This window comes from Netta rufina, assembly GCF_964035555.1.
Source record: "Netta rufina genome assembly, chromosome: 1".
Taxonomy (NCBI): domain Eukaryota; kingdom Metazoa; phylum Chordata; class Aves; order Anseriformes; family Anatidae; genus Netta; species Netta rufina.
This window is the reverse complement of record NC_140123.1, coordinates 203,872,646-203,888,697: the sequence shown is the minus strand read 5'-3', so window position 1 is coordinate 203,888,697 and position 16,052 is coordinate 203,872,646. Positions and strand designations below refer to the sequence as shown.

Here is a 16,052-nt window from a genome sequence, read left to right as displayed (position 1 = left end):
CAGCCAGGTTTGATTACTGGTACATGCTTTTTTTGTTTGTTTGTTTTCATTTATTTATTTATTTTTCCCAAACACACTTCCACAGTATCTTGATTTAGAGTCTTAATGGGAACTGACTGCTCAGGTGTGTGATGTGGCAGACTCGGGTACACTTTGGTATATATAGCAGCGGATGATGGCCTGTGAACCCAGCACACCGAAATCACAGCTTGAGAGTTTGTCATGGCTGGAGAGATCAGGAGGCCCTGAAACTCAGGTCATCACATCCTGATCTTCCCTCCAGGGGAGCACTGTGCATTGCTCTTTGTTGTTCAGATGGAAATTTCATGCTGCTCGGAGCATCTTTCTGCAGAGCTGGGAGGAGGACTGGGGAGCTTTCAGACCCTTGTGACTCACAGACCCAGGAGAGCATTGCTGCCAAGTGAAAGGGAGACAGGAGAAATTTGGAGAAGCAGACAATGAAGAAGCAACACTTTTAAAAAGGCCCCATCCCCTCACCCACTCTCCCATCACCATTTGATGGAGCATTTCAGCTGGTTGTCAGAGCCAGGGTGACAAACAGAGCACGGTGCTGCTGCTTTCCTCCACCAGCCTTATTTATTTTTGTTGTGATGTAATCCCCTTCACTTTTCATTTCACCCAGCAGGAGGGTGCCTATGCAATATTCATAAGGAGCTGGGCTCTTCTCCATGGGCTCTTCTCAGGCACCATAAATCAATGCATTTCTCTGCATTGCAGGCTCTTTTTTTTTCCCCACAAGTCTATGAAATGTGCTATTGCACATGGATGTAAATTCCTTTGGGTGCCAAGGCACACCTTATTTTTTTGTCTGTAGGTCTCCTCGGTCCACAACAATGTGCTTTGGCCTTGAGAAACCTGAAACAGCATTCTCATGAGTGCTACCACTCCCTGACACTTTATCTCATCAGAAATGCATGCAGAATATATCTGATTTTGTCCAGCTAGTGATGCAGAGAGCAGTTTGACTTTTCTGGGACTGGCAAAGGCTGAGGAAGATCTATTCATCCTGCTCACCACCTCCTCCTGGAGGTGGTTCTGTAGGACAGGTTCTCATAGGGTTTCCAGATGGCTCCTTCCCTCCTAGACAACTGTTCGGGTTTTCTTGGGTGTTTGGGGTTTAGGCAGTTTATCAAGCAAAATCAAGCTCAGACCATCCATCACTGGGCAATAATTAGAGCATGGGACTGAATTAGGCTGGGATTTGAGGCTTTTCCTGAGTCCAGAAGACAAGAGACCAACCCATGGCAATGAGGATGGGACTGTGGGGCACGAAACCAGCCTGAAGTGACGCTGGAGCCTTCCGATGTGAAGGAGTTTCCCCCCAGCCCTCTTGCACTGTGTTGTTTTTCACAGGAGACTTCCACAGCTGCCTATCCTGCTCAGTTGTAGAGAGTATTTTCCCACTCGTATGTCTGAAGGATCCTTATCATACAGCACTTCAGCATCCAATTTCTCTGCAGTGGAAGACAGCCTCCATCTCAGCAGGTGTCTCAGTGCTGTTTACAGGACACCTGTCAGCTCTTTTGGCTCCCCGTCCCCTCTGCCTCCTAATTATAAAATTGTGGATTGCTGCAGCTATGGGCTTTTTTTCTTTTCCCTTTTTTTTTTTTTTTTTTTTCCTTCTGCACAAAATGTCAAATTGCAGAAATTAAAAATGTAAATGATGGCGTCTAATTAACCAGTTGACAGCGGAGCACAGCTGCGAGTGACAGTGACTGATTACCTTCTGCAAACCTTGTCCTCCAAGACCTGCCTTACCCAGGGGACGAAGGACATCGAAAATAGCAACTTCCTTAAAGAGACATTGCTTTGCTGATGAAATCAGCGTGGGCAGTGGTCCTGGGGTCTCCATGTCCTGTGGATAAAGCCCCAGTCCTCCCGAACTCAAGGGAAGCAGATTTTTCCCCAGCCAAAGTGGGCATGAGGATATTGAATCTTAGTGATGCAAACTATGATGAGGGGCTAGCTTAAAATTAGAGGCAAAAGGGATTTGTCAAGCAGCACAAGTAGTTGCTGGGATGGACTGGATTGACTGGAGGAGGTGGATGATCTCAAAATGCGTGCAGATGTAAATGTGTGGGGGGCACAAGCAAGCCTGAAAGGGTTTTGGTGTATGGGAGCAAAATCCAGAGCACTCAGAGGGCAGCAAGATCAGTGGGACTTCTCCATGGGACTGGAGGCAGTACCCTTGAATGCCTGAGAAGGGAATCTGGCACCAAAAGGTACTGCCTATTTCATTGATAGCACAGGAAAGGTTTACTGGATGCTCTTTGGGTTTTCACTCTCATAATAGGGTTGACTGCCTGCAACATGCATCTGTTATTCAGGAATAATGGTTCAGTCTAATTTGTATTTTGGCTAAGTTGTCTCCTTTGTTGTAAAAGAAGAGCATGACAGGGTATATCATTGAGCCTGAGAGTGCTAAGCGTGTCTTTTGTCCTTATGGGCTTAGTTTTTGACTTCCTCCTCTCTCCCCTTAAGAAATACCTGTAATTCTCTCTTCCAGGTACTATTCAGACATTGCCAAAATGCCAGCAATCAGTGACCAGGACATGAATGCATATTTGGCTGAGCAGTCTCGCATGCATATGAACGAGTTCAACACTATGAGTGCGCTCTCAGAGATATACTCCTACGTTGGCAAGTACAGCGAGGAGGTAAGAGCCTTGGAAGGGCGAGGAGAAGTTGTGTAGGTTGTGTAGAAGGTTTGTAGGCATATGCGCCCAGTGCCATTTACAATACCAATACCCTAAAGAATCCAAGAATGGTCCAGCAAACATGACACAGGAGTTAAAGTGACCAACACAGGTGTTGAAGACCATGTGAGATGCCTTAGGACATCTGAAATGTGGCAAGGAAATAAATAAATCTACCAAGTAACTGATGTTCTAGATGAGAATCCACTTGATCTGTTGCAATGCAGGGGTTTGCATTTAGTCACATCAAGCCCATATTGCCTGTGTCTTTCCCTGCTGGCTGACTGACCTGTGATATAAGCTAAGTCTGGGGCCCACCCGAAGGGAAAACTGACCCCTATCTGCTGCTGTAGGATGCTGGACTTGATCTTTTTGGAAAATAAATTTAAAAATCGAGCCCCAGCACTTCTTTCTCTCTCTTTTTTCCAGATCCTCGGAGCCCTTGATCAAGACGACCAGGCTGGGAAACAGAAACTTGCCTACAAACTTGAACAAGTCATAACCCTCATGAGCATAGACAGCTGAGAACTGTCCTGCCAGGGACACCCTGGGAGGGATAAACCAAGTCGTGCCTCACTCAAGATCATCATCTTTACCAAGTGCAAGTTTAGATTGGCTGTAAGCAGAGTCACCTGAACAGCGCTCCTCTCTCTCTTTCTCTCTTTCTCTCTCTCATTTCTTTCTCTTTCGAAATCTGTGGACAAAGCGACAAATCCCCAGGGGTTAAAAGAAAAAGACTGCAGAGGAATCTTGGCTCTGGGGACATCGAGACATTCAGGTGGAGCTCTTGTTTTCACAGCTTCCCCTCTGCCTTTGCCCTAGAGAGAAAAAAAAAAAATATTCCACAAAACGAAATAAAACAAAACAAAGCAAAACAAAACCCTCCCCCAACATCGCATCATTACTCTACAGATGGGAAACTGGGAGGTCACCTCTGTCATGCTGCTTTAACTGCCCTCCTAAGGATATAACCTCTGGAGTGGACATGGAAAAGAACTCAGTATTACGAAAAGTCTCCCCGAGGGAAGGCAGCCTGCCTGCCGGGATCCTGGAGGGCAGGAGAAAATCAAGACCCTCTCCTTCAGAGCCATTGCAACTCTATCTCTTGATAGGAACCCCACTGGGAGAGGAACCCCAAAGCTCCCTGCAAAATGCCACAGCTCCGTCCACGGTGGGACCATTGTGGCTCTCATCTGCCTGGGCAAAGTGGTGTTGCTGCTCTCTCGGGGCAGGAGAAGGGTCAAGAAGGGAGGAGGAGACCGACGCTCCCCCGCCCATGTGTTTCATATGGTTATTCTTATTTTTCAAAGAGACCTGTGTTCCCCTCCGTCTTTCCCATTGTGTCCTGTTGGTCGTAGCACTGCGGCAAAAAAAAAAAAAAAAAAAGCTCTCTCTGCTCAGTGGCATCCCGTTGGTGGTGTTTCTGTTCCTTCTGGCAATGGACAGCACAGCATCTCCCTTGTCCCCACCTCAGCTTGGAAGGCAAGAGCTACAAGTCTCAGTTTGTTCCAGACAAGGAGCTTGGCCTCAAAAACCAGCCAGAGGGTGTTTTTTATTTTTATTTTTTTAATTATTTTTTTTAAGATGTTTGTTCTTTCCATTTTGTTTCCTCAACTGAAACAAAGCTGTTGTTTTCTTGTGGTGGAATATCAGAAGGATACTAAAGGGCTTGCCGTGAAGCACGGTGGTGCATAGGACTGATGGTAGAAGCTTCCTTCAACGCCACTCCTAAGAGGAAATGTTGTCACACACCTTGGAAGGAAATCTTGGAGGAAACCCAAATGAAACACTTCAAAATATTCTTCTATCTAGATGCTCCCAGTCAAACTGCATGTATTCTGGAGAACCCTGACCGATTGTAAGCTCATTTGCCTTTTGGTGCCAACTCCTGGCCTTTGCTCTGATCCTTTCCTGGAGCCAGAAAAGCCTTGCTGAAGGCACAGTTGCCGACTGGGAAGGATTTTCTCTCTTTTTGCACTTCCCATCCCTCCAAAGATCACTGTCACCACGGGACAAGGGTGGACCATCACCCTTTTCTCTCCTCTGCTCACCTCCTCCAGAAGAACTATGCCTCAACCTGTTTCAAATAGGAATGAGCTCCTGCATCTCCTGGGCACTTGGCTGGTTATTTTTTTGTACAACTGCCAGCCTGTTTAACACTGTGGTTCAGCACAGTGGGAGAATCAGCCCTGCAGAGCCTCAGGGGAACTGGAGAACCTTGTGTCTGGTACGCCACGGAGGTCTGCGTTCATCTCTCCAGGAATACATGGTGCTCACTAGCAAGTGGAGGAGTGGCCTCATGCCACGGAGAATTAACCCTCATCCGTCTTACACCATCCTCCGAGCCACAGCCTGGATTTTCTTTGCACCCGGAGGGCGGAAGGGGTAAAGACAGGGTGTGTAAATTGATTATGGAAAGAGTTTGTTTCGTTTTATTCATACCTCTTGCTAGCAAACCCGAACCTCTTCTGAGCAACGTCACGTGAGGGTGTGTAAAGGGGGCTGTGGTGCAAACAGCAGTCAGTTAGCAAGCGGGTTTCGTTCAGCTGAACAGATACACACACGTAAGCAAGTCTTTCTAAAACCATTTAAAGAACAGCGGTCCAAAATTCGGTGCGTGTGCGGGGAGAATATCACAAGAGTCACGTTGAAACAGCAAAACGTAGGGACACGTCTTGGTTTTAAAACCCCAGACATTTCTCTCTTGATTCTAATTATTATTATTTTGTGCGTGTGCGTGTGTGTATATGTGTGCGCGTGCGTGTTGTTTCCTTTTTGATTTTGCTTGCTTTCTGTTTGATCGCTGAGCTGACGGACTCATCATGCACCTTATGGACATCTCAGCATTTTTAAGAGGCCTGCGCAATGGGGATGATTTGGTTTGGTTGGCTCTGCCGTGGTTTTGTTGACCCATTTTGTAATGTTGGCGCATGTTCCAGATCCATTGATTATGGCTGTGAAAGTGGGGTGGAAGTCCCACCAGAGCCAGCGGTAAGGAAATTACAACAACAACACAAACACAATATTTTTTATAAGTACATAAAAAGAAAAAAAAATTTAAAAAAGGAAGAAACCAAAGGTTTTGACAAACAAAGTGCCACAAGAGATAAATATGGACCCTATTGTCATGCCTTGTACTCGCAGCTGGATGGTAGGAGTCTGAGGACAAATAGCTGGCTTGGAGGGAAGTGGTTATGAGTGATGGGCTATACTGCCTGGACATGCGCACACGAAAGGAAGAAGAAGCTGTTAAAAAAAAAAAAAAGAAAAAAAAAAAGTATCAAAGTGAACTGGTGTAATCCTGCACTGTTACTGAAGTCAAAGGAACACCACAGGGGAAATCTGGGACTCACCCTGTTTCTTTTTGATGTTTTCAGGGCTGTGTTTTTGTTTTATTATTATTGTTGTTTTCCATTGTCACTGTTTTATTTCTTCTTGCTGGTACGGAGTTTTTCAGCTGTAAAATATATATATATATATTTCAAGGAAAACTTGAACACCTCAGAGACACTGAGAATGAATCACTTAGGGGAAATGGGAAGTGCCATGAGATTGGTGTCTTAACCCTTCCCAAGTCCCCATTTCTCTTCCCCATCCCCAGGATTTGAAAGAAAATGTATATTTTGATTCTCTTTCATCTCCTCTTCCTTTTTCTTTTCCTTCTTCATTATTATTTTTTAATTTGGTGCTTGAGCTGGTTTTGGTTTTCACTTGGAAAAATGTGCCAGAATTGTGATGTCAATGTGTGGGCTTCCTCCCCTGTCCCATTTGGTGTCCTTCCCCTTTCCATCCACTGTCCCAGCATCCCCCCCAGTCTATGAGAGGTCTTGGCATCTTTCTTCTCAGCCTCACCTGTTGAGCTAACTATTTTTATAAGTGCATGTACAATTAAAATATAACTAAAAACAATGACACAAACAGAAGAATGAGCCCTACTACGACGTGAATAAGTTTTTTTCCTTTTCTTTTGCCTTGTTTCCCCCAACTCCTCACTGTTCCACAGTTGACCAAAAGTGCTCTGTGAGTGGCATTTCACTGTTTTTCAAATTACACTGAGAGAACAGGAGCCAAAGTCCCTTGAAGTCAACAGATAGGCTCCTAGTATTCAGAACATACCAAATGATAGGCTGATCTTCGTGTGTTTTGTTTGTTTTGTTTTGTTTTTTTCTTGAACACTACAATCAACACAATGAATGCTGACGCTTGCAGCACCATCAGAAATAAGGAAATGGAATGTGTGAAGACTTCTTGTGGTTCTGCTGAAAGAGCTGAGATTATTTCTCCATTGTAGAGCTTGCTCTGGGATTGGAGGCTGGATTTGAGGAGCAAAGGTGAGCAGCCGTGCTGCAACATGCTCTTTATGAGTGTATTCACCTATCAATGTCACACTGAGCTGAGGCATAATCCATCATGCCAGAACCTATCATGTCACATATTTTTGCAGACTGAGCCTCCTGGTAAATGGAATTTTGGGAAAAGTTGTGTATCGTCTGGAAGAAGGTGTTAGAGATTGATAGCACTTGAACAGAGAGCACAGGAAAACTAGGGAAGAGGAGAAATGTAGACTCACAAGGGCATCTTCCTTTCCTAACACACACCAGTCCTATTTTCCCACTCTTCACTCTGCCCCAAATATATTTGAAGGTTTGGTCGTCATGGCATACACCAGCCTTGTTCCATTGAGTCACAGGGCTTCAGCCGATTTTCTCCAGTGGTAGTTTGATCGCTTCACCACTGCAGTTGTCTTCATGCCACTTCAGCACTGGAGAACATAACTTATTCTTATAACTTAAAGAGGATTTGCAAACAGAACTGGAGATAGTATCTGTTTTAATTGGGATATGATTACCGAAGTTTCCAGATCTTGTACATTAGTCCACAGGGAATTGTCTGCATTAGAGGGAAAAAGACAAGTAAATCACATTATTGTTATTATTACTTTTAATAACTCTGTCAAAAGCTGATAAAAAGAAAGTTAGGAATTTGGGTGCTACTCTCACTGCTGAGTCACCGAACACAAAGATCATACATCTGCTAAATTCTGGGACACCTATGATGTAACAACCCAAGAAAAAAAAAAATAGCAGCTAATATCAAGAGCAAAATTGTTTAAAGTAAGCCAAAACGCAAAATTCAGATCTGTATTTCCACAAGATGTGAAGAGCTTTGAAAGGAGATACCATTTACCATTGCGTGGAAGACTCTTCCAAAGGAAGTCTGGAAACCTGAAAGGACTGAGTTCCAGGGCTCCTCTTAGTGCGGCATCCAGTTGGCTCCACAAAGGACCCTCGAGTCCAAGGACCATCTCATACCAAAAAGACAAGCCTGGGCTACTGGAGATGACCAGAACTCCTCCCTCACATCACAGCATCGATAAAAGAAGTCATGCTTCACCCTCCCCATCAGCCTGTAGAAGCTCATGAAGCAGATGTATCTGATAGCCTGCAGACATTTTTCACTGCTGTAAAAGGAATGATGGAAAGGTGGAAAACTGGTCCTGTTTCCCAAATTCCTGGGGTAGGATCTAGTGTGCAAGAGTGCTCCTCCATAGCAATCTGTTGTTTTCCAGGTGAGCAGTGGCCACTGCTGATAGGGGAAGATGCCATGACCAGATAAGCACTTAACTATAACCCCATCGGTCCCCAAAAGGTGGTTTTAGTCCTTTCTTTTCCTTGGTTCAGCATGTAGCTGAAAGACCTGGTCAGAGGTCCCTCATGCTCATAAAAATGTGCGTGTTGTCCCCACCAGGTTTGTTTTCTTTTTCAGTGGCTCACCAGGAATTGCAGCCAGGAGCCCCATTTTATGTATATCCCACCCTTGAATGAGCAAATCAGTACAAAAATCCAGCTCTTGAATCAGTGACGCTGTCTAAACTCTGCCCAGCCCCTGGTTACCTCCTCTCCTGGGATGAATAGGGAGCCCAGGAATGGAGTTCTTCCTGCAAGCTAGGGAGCTTTGATTATTTACACAGTAAATCGTTTTTCTGTGTTGGCAGAGGCCTCGCTATGACAGCTGCTGGATAAAGATGTATTGGCATAACCTCAGCGATGCCAGGACAATTTGCTGTGTGTACATGATGAGTAGTAAAAGAACAGTCCTCCAGGGCAGATGGAGGTCTTGGACTGTCCTAGCTCTTGCTGTCCACATTTGGTGTGCTGTGGGGCAGGCAAGTGATAAATCCAGTCAACCTCAACATCATGGTGTGAACCTCAGCCTCCTGGTCATTCACCGCCCAAATTTTCTTGCTTTGTCCCCATTTCAGGGTACAATTGGGTCCAGAGAGATCTGCAGTTTCTCCCTCACCTCTGCCACTGTGCAGAGTCCCTTCCCCTCTGTGTTGTCCTGTGGGGGATAATTGATGTGCTGGTCAAGAAAACAAAAAGAGAAGAAAACAGATTTACACTTGGAAAGAATAAAACCACCAAAAAAAAAGAAAAATAGCAAGGATGTAAAGCTGCTTAGTCTAATCAACCTGTCACGTGTGTGATTTCTGTTGTCGTCGTCATTGTTTGTCCATTGGCTACTCTTTTTTTTTGCTTGTTTGTTAATCTTCTGTTCTAAAAACGGAGAGTTTACCTCAAACATTTCTTTCTGCTTGGAAACAGATCACCTCAAAGACACTAAGAGCAGTGTGCAGGGAAGCTCAGTGAAGTGAACCTGATTATGGAAAATGGGGGAAGAGGACGTTTATGCTCTTCCAGCATCCCCTCCTCTTGCTGCTGTGGGCTGAATCTGAGGGCAGTATTTCTGAGCAGGAGAGGCTGCTGTTCACTTCCAGATCGACTGGAACGTAAGAACCAGCCGGGGAAATCAAGGCACATCCGAGCTTGAAGTCCTTTCTGAAGTATCTGAAAGAAACTTGGTGTTACTTGTTACTTTTAAAAATTTCTTCCCTGCTCTTTCCCCATTCCCTGGAGAAAAAAAAAAAAAAAAAAAAAAAAAAAAAAAAAAAAAAAAAAACACTTTCCAGCCCAGAGTGGGGTAAGGAAGCAGAGAGGTTAGGTGCTAGCTAAATGTTCCCAGCATCTTCCCCACGAAATCAAAAGACAACTGGATTATTTAATGCCACAAAGACAGGCCCTTCCTAGTGTCTGACCCTGTGTCTTGGACATACACATGAGCCCAGAAGTCTTATTCTGTTTTGCTAAAACTTCCACCTTAAGTACAAAATCATTGTAAAGACATATCCTTTCACTACAGTGTTACTAACAGCCTCAAAGAGATGTCAAGACAGCATTAGAAAGGAGGTTGGGATCCTTTTTTTTTTTTTTTTAGGTTGTTGTTGTTGTTGGTTTGATTTTTTCTTTTGAATTGATCCTAGTTAAAGAAATAAATAAAATCTATACTATTTAAATTGGAATCCCGTTGTTACTTGGTAAAGGCAAAGCTTCTGTACCTTTGTTATAATTAATTGTATACCTGTGTATGTAAATATAAGGCATTCCTATTTTGCAGTCCAGAACAAGAAAAAAAAAGGAAAAAAAAATATTTGTAATATAGAATAAAGTTTATTAAAAAAAAATAAAGAAATAAAAATGCCCTGGGCTCTGATTGCTGCTTCCTGTGGCTGAACGGAGCCAGAGAAAAGGAATTCAATCAAAGGGGAATTACTGGAGAGCAGGCAAGTGCCTAAAGCCAGTCCACATCCATGCCATCGGAGCCCAAGATCAGGCTCTCCCACCATCCACGATGCATTTCTGGAGCTTCATTAGCACTCCAAGGACTCAGCTCCTGTTGGCGTTTTGGCCTTGGCTGAAGTGTGCCACCACTCCTCCTTCTTTCCCTTTTTCTTTCTTTCCCTCCCTCTCTTCCTTCCTTCCTTTGAACCTCCCTTATTTCCTCACTCCCTCTGTCCCTCCACCTCTCCTTCTCTTGCTCACACGAGAACTCATCATTGGATTGATTTTTTTTGTTTGTTTTCGAGGAAAAGCTTGAAACTTTTTGTTTTTTTCAAAGGTTATTTCTTTCCATCTGCCTTTGGGGTGCCTTCAGGAGTTCATTCTGAAGGCAGATGACAAGCTGCTGAAGTCAGGGATGCCAGAAAAGGAACCAAATCCTGTGGCCTTAAAAAGAAAGTCCTTGATGAGAACCAGCCTCTGATGCCTTTGCCACTACAGCAGAGTAGGAGGCATCACACCAGGTTTAAAACCTGCAAGAGATGTGGGCAGCCTTAGGTGGGCTTGCAAACACCCCAGCCCACGTGCTTCTTTTCTCCAGGATGTCATGCCAGGTCTGAGGCTGCTGCTGGGGTAAGCTCTGCTTCCAGCACTCGTGGTTGGCCATGGAAATAGAGAGAAATCATGTTTCTTCAGGTGTTCTCTGGGTATTCTGGCTATTGGCAGAAGACACATCCCTCTCCAAGGACCAGATGCCCTCACGGGCAGACCTGTAGACCTCTCACCACCAGGCATGGTCTCAGAGGATCTGTTCAGAGCTAAAAAGGCTCCCCAGGCAGTGAGGATTGCAGCCTCCCTCCTTCCCCTGCCTCCTACCCCGCTGTCCTCCCAGGAGGCAGGGAACAATGAGGAGCAGCTGATGGACACTGATTTCTAGGCAGCTCAGCTTAAACCAAGAAGTGAAAATCCATTTTCCTTTTCTCACAGCTACTCCCCAACCACTATGGTCCCCTTATCTCATGGTTATTGTCTTATGATGCCATCTTTTGAATGGATTTTGCAAAGGGTAAATCTGTAATGAAGGAGGTTTGAGTCCCCGGGACTGAGGATGGGCTTGGCCAAGCATGGGCTGGGTTTGTGCTGCATTGACACGGGTCCACAGAATTTAACATATCAGCATCATCTTGTACCCCAAGGGACTGGAAACGACCTGAGACATCTTCACTGAAGGCAAACCAGAGATAAAAGATTCATAGGTGTTTTTCACCTGCTCTTTTCACCCTGCTCTTGAAGGAAAAGAGATGTACGCGAAGCCCTTCGGAGGTGCAAGGGGGGTGTGATAGTGGGGATGCCCAAAACTGCCACCTTTCATAATTTAACACGTGTATGACAATAGCATCCCAAGAGCTGTCTGTGTGTGTGGCATCAGCATCCTCACCAGCATCTTCTGCCTCTGCCTGCCCTTCTCCAGGGCATTTCCCACTGCTCCCCTTCTCCTGGACCCGTAACACTGCCCCGTGTTTCACTCAGCAGAGAGGAAAACAGCGTTATGGTTGCATACCTTCCATGCTCCAGACTGCTAAGCCTGTGTCACCCACTGAGGAATGAGGCAGCTGGCAGGTTTTAGGGGATTTGCAGGCCATGGTGCCATTATAATGCTGGGGGAAAGCAAACACCTTTTTGCTGAACTTGGGTCTACATGTCTCATCTCAATGGAAAGCATAGAAAGAAAGCAATAAAACAGGCTTCCTATAAAGGCAGATGAAACTCTGATAGCTTTTGCAGTAGACTTCAGTGTGATGCCACTTAGGAAAAGTCTGGGTACCTGCAGATGAGCAATACATAGCAATACATAGGAAAATGAATTAACCACTTCTGGCCATGGAAATAAGGCATCTCTGCCAGCTGCTCCTTGGGATGCAGCAAAGGAAGAGTCCTTGTCACCCAAAGGGACTCACATCAGCCTGCTAGCACGTCCCAGCAGCTGGTCAGTCGGTCAGGGAAGCAGGGTGAACTGCAGGAATTGATGATAGAAACTGTCACATGCAAAGTCTTTCAGATTTCAGCTGTTCTGAATTGCTAGCACACAAAAATAAAATGACATTTCAAAATAAAAGAGTTATAAAGGATTACTTTTTTTTTTTCAGGGTCTTTTTTAAATATAAAATATGTCACAAAGGCACAAGGGCTGCACTGAACATTTGCACAAGAGCAGTGTGAGGCTGAGCATCTGCCAGGCGTTGTACAAACACAGCAAATCCCTGTAGAAATAGCAGCTTCCATGCCAGCGAGACAAGACAGGAAAAGGAAGAGGTGTGGAGGAAACTGAGGCATGAGGAGGTGAAATCAGTTGCCCACAGTCACGCTAGCAGCTCAGGGGCAGAGCTAGGGGCTCTGCAGTCTGTTTTTGCTAGGCAGGAGTCGGTCCAGCCACCAATTTTTGCAGTTGGACATCTCAGTGTATTGCATGCTTGCAAGAATCCAACCCAGATCTCAGGGCATGTGTGGTACCTGCTGGGGCACAGCTTCTTCTTGTCTTCAGTGCCAAGACCAGGAAACTGCACAGCACTGACTATTCCCACAAAAACACCCTTCCAAGCACCAAAAGGGGCTGTGATTACTTAGCACAGCCAAACAAGCAGATTCCAGGCTTGTGGTAACTCCCTGTTGTCAGCTGCAAGCTCAAAATGTTTGCTTTCAGAGGGATTACACGTGTGAGCTTGCTACTGCTTGGTGGAGAATTCACCTACTGATTCCCTGAAAAGATCTGAAATGTCCCTGGTCAGCTCCCAAATATCTAAGCTAGATATCCAAGGCCAAACAGGTTATGTGCAAAGCAGATATGGCAAATCATGCCATATTTCTCTTCACTAAGATCATTAATGTTTCTCCGTCCCTGCTGGATTCTCCCACCCACAAGCTACAAAAAATATTTCACATTGTCTATGAAAAGTAACGTTCATTTCCTGCATCTTACTCCATCCTTCCTTCAAGCTCCTCCACTGAGCAAATGGTCACCACTTCCCTCAGCTCTGCAATGTCCCCAGTGTAAATGACATCCCCCAGGTGCCCCCAAAAACCTGGCAGGGGAAAGGGCAGGGGAAAGCTGGGAGCTCGCCTGCAGCTCAGATTCCCAAAGCAATCCCAGATGTCAGCTGAGAAGGACCCCTTCCAGCAGCCTGGAGAGAATTCAATTTGCCTTTATTATTTCCCGACTCCCTCGCCCGCTTTCTGACACTTCGCAGGTTCAGCTGCCTGCATCGCATTAAGCTCTTCCCCCCACCAGTCCCCTTGTTGGAGGGTTTTTTGGTCCAGCAGCGTACAACTCCAGCATCAGCTCACTCGTGCCCACTGCGTATCACTCGTACGAGGGAACTGAAAAACTCTGCAGGACTGTTCCTCGCCCATGTTCAGCCTCAGGTTCATCATTTTTCCTAAGGCTCTGAGAGGGATGGGGACCATAAATCTGAGCTTCTTGTCCTGGAGAGACCTGCTGTCTTCAGGATCAAGCTGTGCCAGCACACAGCATGGCAAAAAAAAAGAAAAAAAGAAGCGTTTCTGGGATCAATGAGGTTCTATTCAGAGCCATCCTCAAGCAGGCTATATCTGCTGTCTGCAAAATCACCTCTCCTCGTGCCTGGGAGTCATATGAGTGACTGTAGGTGTCTTCCCATAAAGTCACCAGCAAAAAAAAAAAAAAAAAAAAACCACCCTGCATGTCCTTCAGGATGCAATTTGCCTCATTGTAACTGGTTGGCCAAAACAGATTGGCGAATGACAAAGGAAAATGCTTGTTTCCTGTTGCTGTCCCTAGGGAGGATGGAGAGGAACGAGCCCAGCTGTGGATGGCCACATTGTGCCGTTCTGAAGCCAGGTGGGATGAATCCCACCAGGGGGTCTGCTTTGACCTCTCTTGCTGTAATTGTTTTAGGAAAGGGAATGTAAAATGCTGCTCTTGTAAATGCAGCAGAGCCCTGATCTCATCTGCGCTGTGCTTTGTGTTCCCACAGCCCAGCCAGCATTTGGGAGGAAAGCAGGAATCAGTTTGGTCTTTTGCCTTCAGCTAAGACGTTCAAAGAAAAAAAAAAAATTGAAAGGAGAATAACTGTTTTATTTTTATTATTATTATTTGCTGCTTTATATTTCCTGCCTTCTCATAAATTCTAATGGGAGGTGTACTCGCTGACCTTACAACTCCCAAATCCAAACATTATGCCAAGATATCTCCACAGGCCAGCTTTCTTTCAGTGCGCCATATGGGATACAGCCCTTGTTCCTACAACACAGGCAAGCAGATCACCAGTTAGTCACAATTCATGACACACAAACATTTTATGGGCAGGAACATGACAAGCAGATAACACCACCAGGCATTATGTTTTTCCTGGCTACATCTGTGCTAGTAAATAAAAGAAGGCCAAGGTAGAGTATCAAGCACTGTGCTGAAATTGTCTGCAATGCTGAGTTGTCAGCGTGCTCCCCAGCACAATTTTGGGCAGTGCCAGGCAATGCCCAGACACATTTTGGGAACAGCATGCATCAGGGATACACCAGAGCACGCACTTCTGCCCTGCGTGCTTTTAGACACGGTTGCTTCACTTGGACAAATACACAGAGGAAGATCACAGAAAGACACGTCGGAAAAGGGGTCTTCTGAGTCAGGAGATGTTTGTAATCAAATCTTGGAAAAGGAGCTGCTGAAAAGGTTCAGCCTGTTACAACTGTGACGCATACCTGCTCTGGGCTTGTGTGTTGGCATAGAATGAGCCCTAAGAAATGTTTGTTCTTGGCTGTGAAGCTGGATTTGAATTTAGAAATGTGGCCTTTTGAGAGCTGGAATGATGGCAGAGAGGAATTCATCAGCCAGAGAAAGTGATGTCCTCCCACGGCATCCCACCTTTGTCTTTCAGACCCTCCTGGCTGGTGCCTGGTTGATCCTACAGGTGCTGCAGTTTGTGTTTGAGGCACAGTCAGGATCTGAGCTTCTAAGTCTTGGTATGGGGCAGGTCTTCAGGCATGGACATGAGTTTGATCTCATGTCTTGAGTTAGATCTCATGTCCCTAACTTAAACATCACCCACCAGTTGCTGTACATGGCAGACCTGCAGGTAGCAAACAGCCTTTGATATTTCTGAGAGTCAAATGGAAAACTTCTAGCATTCAGGACACCAAAGTTGCCTTGATGGCCGTGCCATGGCTCTTGTCCTGTGTTTTCTTTTTGATGGATGAGTATAAAAGAAACAAGCCTGCAAACAGTGATCCAATTATGTTAACGGTACCTAAGTCTGCTCTCTGCTTTCACAGTACCCAAGCCAAATCAAAATGCATTCGCCAGGGAAACTATCTCATAAAACTGTCCTGCTTTGGATTAGCAAAGGCAATCTGATTAAATCCCCAGCAGGGGCAAGACACAACACCGAACTCGATCTCAACTACCACATCAGAGACCTCCAGTGAATTAGATCCAGAAAAGGCAGCTGTGAGTTATGGGGCTGGAATTCCATCAAGGGCTTCTGGGGAGGTCATAAACCACTGAACGACTCTGGCAACCTCCCCCCTCTTCCCGTCCACCATCCACATATAGAATTATAGCCCCATAACTCAACTGGGGTCTGTTTGTCTGCAAGGGGACAAATGCAAGGAGCCATCTGCGAGGGTGTTAGGCTGTAAATCCATCCTTTTTTTCTGCCGTTCCCCCATCCCCTACTGCACAGGATGA

General features: G+C 45.5%; 1 protein-coding gene across 1 annotated transcript in view; it reads left to right on the top strand.

Moving 5' to 3' along the window:
• The window catches only part of PLXNA4 (plexin A4), a gene marked incomplete at its 3' end in the record, with an annotated part of 399,326 nt that extends 396,084 nt beyond the window's left edge, over positions 1–3,242 (top strand). The window contains exons 31-32 of the mRNA XM_084283189.1: positions 2,528–2,678; positions 3,147–3,242. Coding sequence (XP_084139315.1) covers positions 2,528–2,678; positions 3,147–3,242 — 247 coding nt within the window. The remainder of the gene's footprint in view (positions 1–2,527; positions 2,679–3,146) is intronic.
• Between the last annotated feature and the right edge of the window lie 12,810 nt (positions 3,243–16,052).